At 33.8% G+C, this 12,282-nt stretch overlaps 1 protein-coding gene across 1 annotated transcript in view; it reads left to right on the top strand.

Annotated features, from left to right (window-relative positions):
• LOC129230447 (transient receptor potential cation channel subfamily M member-like 2) overlaps positions 1-12,282 on the top strand; it is an 88,580-nt gene that overhangs the window by 13,502 nt on the left and 62,796 nt on the right. The window contains 2 exon segments of the mRNA XM_054864846.1: positions 5,724-5,880; positions 6,137-6,230. Of these exon segments, the coding sequence (XP_054720821.1) occupies positions 5,724-5,880; positions 6,137-6,230 (251 nt within the window).

Below are 12,282 nucleotides of genomic sequence, written 5' to 3' on the forward strand. Positions count from 1 at the left end.
CTCGGTTTATTATTTTTATTTTGAACTACAAACACCTTGCTTTTTTGGGACGAAGGGCCAAGGTTTTTAAGAGGTTGTTTAGTTTGAGCATTTTTACTCACGGTTTCTAATATTGACACCCTAGTTTCAAAAAAGTCTAGCAATTGATCGAAGCGTTCAACATCTTTACCTTTAAGAGACATTTGATACTGTTTAGAAGATTCTTTATCAACCTTTTGTAAAAATAAATGAGACAAAAGTATTTCTGATAGGTTATTTTGATCAAATTCTAGCACCTTTAAAGCGCGTAGATTTTTTTTGAAATTATCTATTAAATTTCGTAATTCTTTTGGAGATTCATTGTTTATTTTTTCTAGGTTGAATAAATTTTGAATATGGGCATTAACAACAAGTCTTTTATTTTCAAAACGGGAAGTTAAGGCATTCATTTAAGAATCGTAAGTGTCTTCCGAGGTTTGCAAAGATTGAGCTTGACCTTTTAACGCAGATTTAAGGTAAAATAGCTTTTGCGTGTCATTTAATTGGTCGTTTTCATGGATTAAGGCTTTGAATTGCGTAGTGAAATTTTGAAATTCCTCATATTTGCCGGTAAAAATGGGTAAGGGAATTTCTGGCAGTTTATATTTAGCTTTAGCGATAGGTACATGCTGCGTAGCCGATACATTAGTACTAATCTGAGAATTGGCGTTTTTATGAATTTGAGAGAGGAGAGCTCGGATTCTTACCTCTGTATTCTCAATCGAAATTTCAATTTCTTCAAATGCCTGAAGGTTTTCCGTTATGTCAACGTTATCCTGTAACCCAAGTACCTCTGTTTGAAGGGTCTTCAAATCTCTTAGAATTTCTTTTAGGGCTTCTAATTTAATTGTCAGTTGAACTTCCGTTTCTTCTTCCAACTCAACGGTATTTAGGAAATTTTCAATTCTTGTAACTCTTCCTTTGAGAATTCCTCTTTGACGGTTTATCACAGTTGGAACTCTTTCTATGACAGTTACCATATTTTCGGTATTTCTATGCGGCTAGGCGGACCACTTTGGTAAGATTCACTGGTTTAATTTATAGTGGACTGTATTTTTAAAAAGGTAAATTGATAAAACGTAGGTATAACATTTTTTATTAAGTAACTAAAACATACTGTATAAACAAATCTCGGTGTACCTGCACCGAGAGTCTTCAGGTAACTACTGCCGAAGCAGAAGGTGCAAGCTTTTAACAACTGCGATGGCGCCACATGCGCATTACTTCTAGAGTTGAGATGTATTAAACACAGTTGTGAAAATATGCATCTTTATTACTTTGTAAGTTATTAAGTCCAATAATTTTTCACCTGTTAATTTTTACATGTGGTGTTTTAACATTTTATTTTGTGGGGCGATAAATGTAGAGCATGCTTAGTACGGGTCAGCTAGTATTTATTATTAATCCATCTTCAGGCACATATCTTTTTGCTTTAAATAAACAGATGGACATTATTTTTGTTAAAATAAGAGGGAAGGGACAGGGCTCCCACTACCGACTAAAAAAAGGACTATTGGGACTATTTTGAAGAGTTGCCGACTATGACGACTATTTTAGCCTAAATTAAGTCAAAAATGACTATTTTGTAAAAAAAAAACTGCTTCTATTTCAGCCTAAAAGCGAATAAAATGCAAAAAGTATGACGGATGTATAAAAAAAATTAAATAAAAAAAAAAAAAGCTTCATCCTCAAGTATCATCAGTTGAAATTTTCTTATTTTGAACTGCCAAATTATGCAAAAAGTCACCAAATGAGTTAGGCCTAATTTATCGCCAGATAAGTAAAACAGTCCATTTTTGTTTTGTTTTTCTCTCCTAACGTCATCAGGCACAAGATGCATATTTCTTGCTAACAATAATAACCTCCTGAAGGGAAATATTAGTTTCATTTCTTGCAGTTGGCAATAACGACCTCCTACCTTGACCTCCTACCTTTGCGGAAGGAAGTAGTTTGGATTTCTCAAACAATTTTATTTCACAGACTTTTTTATGTATAAATTTCACTTCAAAAAATGCTGATTCAATAACGAATCAAAGTTTAAAGGGGGCAAAGGTGACCTTTTTTTGGATCTTTTAGGTTACTCTGGATTATTAACTTCTTGCAACCCTGCCAATTTTTCTCAGCTCGATGATCTCTGCAAGTGTAATATTCAGACAATGTTTTTTAATGAACATAGAGCATTCAGCCTTTTTTTTATTATTTAAAATTTTCTGTAAATTTAAGTAAAACTTAAATGTGTTCTTGCAAATAAAAGCTTTTGATTGCTTTTTAAGTGATTGGCAAGTTAATAACTGTTGGTTGGTGATTTTTCTTAAATTTAAAAGTCTGTTGTACCTTATAAAATAACTAATGTGTGTTTATAATGCTTTGAAGCATAAAAGTGTTTACCTGCAGTTGACATATATACAAATACAAATACAAATACAAAAGTGACGACCAGCAACAGGCTCTGGGCCCAGCTAGACTGGTCCTAGTCAATTTACAATCCCCTGTGAAGATCAATGGCCCTCTTAAAACTGTCTACTCCTTTGCTCGTTACCACCTCTTCCGATAAGCTGTTCCAAGGTTCGACTACCCTGCTAAAATAATAATTTTTTCTAATATCCATGTTAGCCTGAGATTTAAATAGCTTAAAACAATGACCCCTTGTCCTGTTTTCAGTGCTAAACTTTAGCCCCGTAACATCTTTCGTTTTAATAAATTTAAACAGCTGAATCATGTCCCCTCGGTCTCTTCTTTGCTCAAGACTGTACATTTTTAGCCTTCTAAGCCTGGAATCATAGTCTAAGTGAGAAAGTCCACTTATTAGCCTTGTAGCCCGCCTTTGAACCCTTTCCAATACATTAATGTCTTTCTTAAGATAAGGAGACCAAAACTGAACAGCATACTCCAAATGGGGTCTTACCAAACTTCTATATAAGGGCAGAAGAACTTCTTTAGATTTATTTGAAATAGATCTATTGATAAACCCAAGCATCTTATTGGCTTTGTTGCTAGCAATGCTGCACTGTTGGCTAAACTTTAAATCCTGACTTATTAGGACCCCCAGATCAGTAACTTTGTCTGCCTGACTAATGACTGAACCTTGCAAATAATAACTTGTACACTTATTTCCATGCCCTAAATGTAGCACTTGACATTTCCCAACATTAACAGCCATACCCCATTTATCAGCCCACTCCGTAATATGATCTAGATCCTCTTGCAGCTGATTTGCTTGTTCTTCATTTTCTACAGTCCCCATAACTTTGACATCATCAGCAAAACAATTCATGTTCCCAGAAATATTTTTGTGAATATCGTTCATAAAGACAATGAACAAAACAGGCCCTAACACTGATCCTTGAGGAACCCCGCTTAAGACCTCACTCCAATTAGAATAATTTCCCCTTACAACTACTCTTTGTTTCCTTCCGGTCAGCCAATTTTTTACCCAAATGAAAGTTTTCCCTCCTATTCCTATATCAGCTAATTTGCTAAGTAGAGCAACATGCGGTACCTTATCGAAAGCTTTTTGAAAATCAATGTAAACAACATCTACAGGCTTCTTATTGTCCAAAGCCATGGTAACTTTGTCATAGAAATGTAATAAATTAGTTGCACAAGATTTACCTTTCCTAAAACCGTACTGAAAACTAGTCAATAGATTATTAGTCTCTAGAAAATTTACTATCTTAATTTTCATCAATGTTTCAAAAATTTTGCAAACCACCGAAGTTAGACTCACAGGTCTATAATTTCCCGCACTCCCTTTAGACCCTTTCTTGAAGAGCGGTGTAATGTTAGCCAGCTTCCAGTCCTCTGGCACTGTCCCCGAATTATAAGAAGCATTGAAAATATTTGCGATTACATCTGCTAATTCCTCTGCACATTCAACTAAAATTTTCGGATAAATATTATCTGGCCCCGGAGCCTTAGTCTCTTTAATTTTTTTCAAATGAAGTAAAACGTCATCCCTGGAAAATACAAAGTCCTCAAGCTGTACTATAGCTTGTGTCTTGTTGGTGTCAACTGTTGAGATACAGTTATCGTTAAAAACACTCAAAAAAAAGTTATTAAGAACATTAGCAATATCACTATCGTCCTGAATTAAAATTCCGTGGTCATCTACCAGTGGCCCAATATGACTATTTCGAACTTTCCCCGAATTAGCGTATGCAAAAAACCTCTTGGGATTCCTGTTTATGTTATCTGCCAGTCTTTGCTCCAACTCTCTTTTCTGAATCCGTACCAAATACTTAAATTTACGCCTTGCCTTACAATATTGTAGCCTATCTGCACTGTGACCTGTTTCTCTAAACCTATGAAAAGCAGCTTGCTTGTAATTTAGAGCGTCTTTAGTTTCCCTGGAGAACCACATTGGCCAAATTTTAGTGTTGACACCCTTTCTCCTAAAAGGAACATGATCCCTAACCGTATTCGCTAGATTTTCCTTAAACTCTGCCCACTGAAGATTCACATCGCTATTGTCCAAACCAGAAGAAAAAACTGCTTTCAAACTCTGCCAAAGTGCCACAAAGTCAGTGGTAGAGAGCAGATGTTTTTTAAACAGACTATTGGGTTATCCATAATACCATGTACTGAAAAATTTCAAAATTTTTTGCTTTGTTGGGTATGCAGAATAGTAGGGATGTTCCTGTTCCTATAATTCATTTAAGACAGAAAAGTGTCTAAATAGTACTTTTTCTTTAACTGTTATGTTTTTAGGAATTTCAAAAAAGTAATTGCTGGCTGTAATGTTTTCATTGTTTCATAAAGATCTCTAATATATGCACAGCTTTCACATTATTATCATTGAAATATGATTGATATGAAACGATGTCAGGAACACTGTTTGTGTGTAGTTGGAGAGAGTTTCGCTTGTCCCAGGTGATCCGGCTTATATACCATGCAGCTGAGGTATGCCTATTCATCAAGTATATGCAGTACGATTTATATTCAATAGTATTTAAAAAATAATGGAAGAATATTTTAGATATTAGTTTCTTTATTTGGCGACTATTTTGCATTTAAGAAGCTAATAAAATGACTATTTTTAGGATCATAACTCAGTGGCAGCCCTGAAGGGACAAGCATCTTTTATTTAACAGTCAAAATTTATTCATAGTCAAAATTATTTTCATCATTGCAAGCTAACTATTATACCAAGTTTTGTTAGTTTCAGTGCTTGTTTGCACAAGTAACGTTTTTGTTCGCTGAAAACAGGTTGTTTTCTCCTTATGAAACCAGCTTACATTGCAATGCATTTTTAACTGCCTAAGTTCTTAGTTACTACAAAATTAAAAGATAGATCACTATTTCTATCTCCCTTTGTATCAGTAAAAAATTAATAAAACATACAAAAGGGTAAATTTAATCTATATGTAAATCAGGGTTTCGCCCCCCCCCCCCCCCAAATATTGCAAATACCCCTCAAAAGCAAGAGCCCCACAATAAATGAGAAAAATACCCCTCAAAACTTAATATTTCAATGGCACAGTCTGTGCCATGACCCACCCCGCCAGGTGGGCACCCCTTGTGTAAATGAAGCAGATTTTTGGTCAATGAATAATTTATCTTTTTATTAAAACTTGTTTTAATACTTAACAGACTGTTTGTTTTTTAATTATCCGAATGCTTTTCTAACTACTGAAGCAATTTATTTATATGCTGCAAAATATCCTTTTTTGCTTAACTTGTTCATAATTTTAAGCTGTTCATTTCAGGCCTAGGGGTATTCAAGATGCCGAGTTTGTAGAAAATTTCTTGAAACCTGAACTTGCTAACAAGATTGCTCACAATTTTTCTCGATTTCGAGAAAATAGCTTGGCCCGAAATATCTTTCGAGACCGAATAATGGAATGTGTTCGACATGCTCATCAGGTACACAAATCTTATCATTTGAAAATTTTGTTGCACTGATTATTTCACAACAATTCTACTGATTCTTGTCCGTTAATAAAAATGTTTCCCTAATGTTTGTAAAAAGATTTTTACAAACTTTTTTTTCTTCATAAATGCTTTTTGTTAACACTAAATGTTGCGTGTTATATCCTAAGAAAACTTTAAATTCTTTGTAATTTAATTATTGTTTATATATATATTTATTTATTTATTTTATTATTTATTCTTATTTCAGAATGGTCTAGATTACTTAACAGTTCTGAATCTACACAGTCATGCATGCAATTTAGAAAATTTAGATGAACATCTTTTGCGGGCACTGTTTAAAGGTAAGTTGTACCCGGAGCAGTTAGATTTTTATTTTGTAACTCGCCGCCTGCGGCGACCAGCTGGTTCGCCTTTTTACGCAATTTGCCTTTCTATGCAAGCAGCCACCTATGGCGGCTGTTTGGCTAACTTGTCATTTACCTTTTCATTTCAAGTTTGCCGCCTTCGGCGGCTGTTAAAATAAATTTGGCAGCAGTATTAATCAATCTATCTCTATCTTTTTTTGTGCCATTCACATTTTTACGCCAAGATTGCCTCTTTTGGCGGCTATCTACCTTTACGATCTATCTCTAAATTTTCTTATCCATCTCTATTTATTTAACCTCTCCGGCCATTTCCTAATAAAAACAAAAAGATCACTCAAAAACCGCTTTTATTTAAGTAGAGCAAAAAAAAATAAAAGTTATCTCCAAAATTCCCTGTAGTGTGCAAGTAGCGTTTGACAAAGAAAAAAAAATCTCGCTGTTTTTTATTGAATTAAATGTGCACAACTATGAAATGTAACGTAATATAGATACAGCAAAGCGTCCAGCTGGGGGGGGGGAATGGAAAAAGAAATAAATGCAATCGACAAATAAAACAATAAAAAGGAACGAAAAAAAATCAAGCGCTGCCTGAAACACACGTGGTCAACACATCATAAAATGTAGAAGTAAGCTATATAGTAAAAAAAAAAGATTAACATTGTTTGCGATTAAGATTCCATCGTAAATATCGAATCAAAATCCAAGTAGTGACGTCAGAGGCATAAAAGATTGAAGAACGCTTTCTTTGACCGATGCGTGGAAAGACATAATGTGTTCAGCATTAAAAAAATTGTAAAAAAAAAAACTATTGCGTATTTTTAAGAACTTTTTTCTTCTAAAGAGGGCAAAATGCTTTTACTATTACCAACTTAAATTTCAGATATGAGGCTTTGATACTTCTCGCAGGATGATATTAGAAAAAAATAAAACCCAGGAAAAATTGCAAATTAAAGGTTTTTCAAAAATTCATAAAAAATACAAAAATTGCTCTATCTTCAAACTTTTTTCATTCATCATATTTAAAATTAAATTTCCTATACTATGGTAGGAAACTTATTCGTGTGGAGTGATTGGTTCAGGGTCTGTAAGGTAAAAAGTACTAAAAAGTGCAAAAAAACACATAAAATATTAAATAACTTTTTTTCTAATTAAAATATCAAAAATCGAAGCCCGAGGTGCACATCTTCGGCAAAAACTGCACCTGTATACCAAATTTCATCTTTCTAGGCCTTACCGTTTTCCCGGGAAGCGCGCCACACACACACACACACACAAACATCTTATTTTATTATATGTATAGATAAGGTAAATAACTAATATTTATTCAAATTCACTCAGAACAAGATAAATAAAATGTATACTCAATGTTGTAAGGAAAGGTTGGCTTACCTTTTCTTATCCCGATAGGCAGCGGTGTGATAGTTGAGTTTTCTGAACGCATGAAGAACAGTCAATAGATGAGTAGACGAACAACACATAAAGATTTAATTAGGAATGACTAAAAACTAAATGTACACATATTATAAAATATATTTCATACGGCACAAAAACAGATACAACACACAACATCTAGAGAACAAAAAAACAACAAACTATTGAAGGGGGAAGAAGGGAATTGTGGGAAGGATAAGTATGACGTCAGAGTGACCTTGGTCTTTCAAGATTGCATTATTTTGCTGAAATGATTTATCTATTTGAATATATGATTAGAGTACAACATTTCCCCCCTTAATCGTACATTCAAATTACAAAAACTAAATTTAACTTATTTCTAAAGTCAATAAACTTGGGCTTAGGCAAAGGTTTAGTAAAAATATCTGCAATCATACAGTTAGTGTTACAATAGGTTATCTTAATTATTTTATTGTCTTCCATTTCCCCTCAAAAAGAAATATTTCACGTTAAGATGCTTTAACCTAGTATTCATTTTCCCATGTTGAATTAAAGAAATTGTTGCTTTGTTATCCTCAAACACTTTAACAGGCAATTTTTGAATTAGGCCAAAATCTTTAAGTAGATCTAATATCCATTTCAGCTCTTGAGCAGCAGTGGCTGCAGAAATGAGCTCAGACTCGGTTGAAGATAATGAAACACAATTTTGTCTCTTAGTGGATCAAAATATAGGATTGTTCCCTGAGAAAAATACAGTATCCCCTGTTGATTTTCTAGTAGCAAGGTCAGATGCGAAATCAGCATCAGTGTAACAAGTAAGAGTTGGTGGGCTGCTAGAGTCAATTTGCAAATAAATGTCCTTCGTCGAGTCCAAATATTCAATGACTCTTAGAACTGCTTTCCAATCCTTTTCATTGGGAGATTCATTCTTCCTGCTTAATATGTTCACAGTGAAGGTAATGTCCGGTCTGGTTACTGTAGCTATATAAAGTAAAGCTCCAATTGCTTACCTGTATTGCGTGTTGTCAACTTGTGGGAGAGAGGAATCCTCTTCTTTTGGATAAGATGTGTCCATTGGTGTATAAGAAGGCTTTTTGATATCTGGACTAAATTTCTTTTTCGATTTTTGGTTTAGTAGAAATTTTTCTCCATCTCGTTCAGTGTTGATTCCCAAGTAATTTCTTACTTCTCCTAAATCTTTCAGTTCGAAGAATTTGTTCAGTTGTTTGATTAATTTCGCAATTTTATCTTCATTTTTACACAGTGGCGTAGCTAGACCCGACTTTCGGGGGGGGGGGGGGTTACTTCTTTTATATATATATATATATATATATATATATATATATATATATATATATATATATATATATATATATATATATATATATTTATTTATTTATTTATTTAGTATTAAAAAAATAAGAGGGAGGGGAATCTTACATACTTTGGAATGGGGTGCCCCAATTCAGATACTTGTGTCAAACAAAACAAAAGCAAAGATTTTTTTTTTAATGTTATGGAAAATTCAACTTTTTTTCCTTTTCCCTCCATTTAATTTAAAGTGAAATTTTCTAGCAACGTCTTGTCAAAAGCAGTCTATCCAAATCAGTGGGAAATCACATATCTGATGAGCGTGTTCCGTTCATTTCAGTGTGACTGCTTAATTTAGAGGCTAACACACATCTACAAAATCTGGCATCCTTGAAAGCTAATAGGTACTTCCATTTCCGCCTGTAAACTGGATGTTTGACTTTCAATATCATCGGTGGTCAGACTATAAAGACTATTTTTACCAACTTGGTTTGCACTAAAAGTATGAAATAAAATAAAAAAAGACTTCTTGGATTATAACCCGCAAAAAATGAAAATGCTTTTCATATCGTTATATTTATATGTTGCTTTTTATGTATTTACATTTATGCTAATTCTAAAGCAGTTAAGAAAATTTGAATAAAGAAAGTTAGGGAAGAAATATAGGCGGTAAAAAGTTATTTGCTCAAATGCATACCATCTGTTCTCCTCACAAGTCTTTATTTTTAATTTTATTGGCTGCTTTAGAATTTACAAAAATATCTATTTGAGAGAGCAACAGCAATTTTCGAGTATTATAAACAGAAGTCTTTTTTATTTTCTACTTTTTAATGCGAACCAAGCTAACAGAAATATTATAGATTCATTTTGTTTTTAAACATTTTATTCATGTAATGCTATGCAGTTTTTCTTTTGAATTAAAATAAAATTACCTTCAGAAGGGTCCGATGGGACTAATGCTGCTTTGCAGACTGTACTTCGTTTTCTTCAGACGACGTTAACTTTCTCTTTTTAGAGCAATCCTTTTCGTCATTTTATTTTTTTTTTCTTTGGGTTTAAAAAAGCTTGTTATCGGTTTTGCTCGCTTCATTATGCAACAACTTTCACTTAGAATGTACTATTTTAAACAGACTGCACGTTTACAAAAGAATATGCTGTAAATACTGGCTGAAAAATCAATGTGATTGCAATGGATACTCTGGTTAGCAAAGGTTGTTTTGACTATGACCTATGACACACACGAGACCAGACCAACAAAAACTCTATCGTCTTGAATTCCGGTTATGCTATCATTTTCGGATTCAAGGCCCAATGATCTTAAAGAAGCAAACAAAAACATTTTCTTCAACTCAGAAACAGAGCAATTGTCTTCCAAGAGCTGAGGAGGCAGTGGAAAAGAGGGAGAAATGCGTTCCACGAATAGGCTTTCCAGGAAGATTAACCGAAGGACAGTCGTTTTGCGCACTTTCTTGGAAGAAAAGTAAAGGGGTGAAATTCACAGGTTTGACATGCAAGATGAACATTTCAAGTTTATGGTTAAAGGTCATTCCAGTTAAAAGCCATTTCGCTCTTTTATCTGGATTAGTACTGTTCTTTGGTTGCTCTCTTTCTTAAAATTGTGACTCCTTAGAAACCCGAAATGATAGGAGTGAAAAGAAAGTATAAGTTTTTTTTTCAAGTGATGAAAAAAGGAAAACCTTAGAATACTGGCCAAGTTAGATTTGCAGCAATTGCTAACCTCAAGAGGATAAGTAATGAATCAAAAAAAAAAAAATAATCAGGGACTAAAAAGCAATAAAAGACTTTTTCTTGAAAAAGATATGCTTAAAGTTCCTTTTACTGTCAAAATGATTTCTTAAACTCGCAATAAAGCACTTAATAATGTAATAATAGAATGAATACCTAACAAAACTAATAAAGAGGAATTTTAATCAAGAGCTCAATATCGTCTTTAGTATCAATTTCAAATTTTCACCATCAAATTTCAAATTTCCACCATCAAATTTCAAATTTCCATAAAAAATTTCTTGCCCCCGTATCTCAAAACCTCTTTATCTCGATTTTTTTCTTTAATGTGAAATTCGAAATATACAGATTCGACTGCATGCAATATTCCCACTGCACGGCTCATAAAATCAAACATATTTAACAATTTGCAGAATGTATGACAAAGAAAGGCTGCATATACGTGGATTTAACAAATCAATCTCATTTCTAAAGCGAAGTGTCAAGTTTCACTCAATTATCAAAAAATTGTCGCAGCAGAGGGAGGCGTCTTTATGCTTGAGGGTCAACATGGAGCAGATTTTCAATGGCATTGGGGGGGGGGGGGGAAGCGAAGTGGATTTTTGACCTTTGTTAGTCAGAAAAAAAATCGCTTGGAATTTTTTCTTTTTCTTCTTTTTTTTTCTTTCTCTTCTCTCTTTTTCTCTTTTTTTTTGAGACTAACGTTTCGGGGGGGGGGGGGGTTGTCCCCAAACCCCCCCTTAGCTACACCCCTGTTTTTACATGCTATAAGTATATCGTCGACGTAGATTATGATCACAGGCATCGCAGCGTTCCTATATTCCTATATTTTCCTATATTTCTGAAAAAGTTCCTATAATTCCTATAATTCCTATATTTTCCTATATTTTCAGTTTCCGATTCCTTTTTTTTTTTTTTTTTTTTACTTTTCCCCTCGACTTTTGGCTACCGCCTTTTCCGCGATCCACGTGCAGCCGCCATTTTATCTTTCCTACTGTGCAGGGCTCCCAAATGGTTCGCTTTTTCCCGCCAAAGTCCGTGTTTTATGGTAAAGTCCGCTTTAGACTTTTGACATTATGGTCTGATTAGTTCGCTTTTATATTGTTTTTACTTAAATATCAGATTTTAAAAGTTTTTCATTTCGTTTAAAGTTACTGTTCTCCCAAGCACGCCGCCGCAGCGCGTGTTAAACAAAGTTCGTACGCCCATGAAAAACCTTGAAAAGTTCTTGGGGGGGGGGGAAAAAAGGTCACACACACACATTTTCTAGTGTTTGAAAACCTTGAAAAAGTATAAAAAGTTTCTTTATTGCTTGAATTTATTTATTGTTTGGATTGTGCTTGTAATTCTTTTAAAAATATTTCATTAGTGCAATTTTCTGAACATATATATTCGATATGATTTATCGCGAAAAATTGCTTTCGTGTTTGAGGTTTCAATCCTTTTGCATCTTGTTAATATTTTGATTCTTTTTACAATCCAAAGTGATTTTGACATGTGCTTACCTTAGCTTAGCTTATTTTTCGTTTAATTTCAATAATTAATGAAGGAATTATTTTGGAAACCATGGCAACATTGA

The sequence above is a fragment of the Uloborus diversus genome, chromosome 9, assembly GCF_026930045.1.
Source record: "Uloborus diversus isolate 005 chromosome 9, Udiv.v.3.1, whole genome shotgun sequence".
In the NCBI taxonomy this organism is placed as follows: domain Eukaryota; kingdom Metazoa; phylum Arthropoda; class Arachnida; order Araneae; family Uloboridae; genus Uloborus; species Uloborus diversus.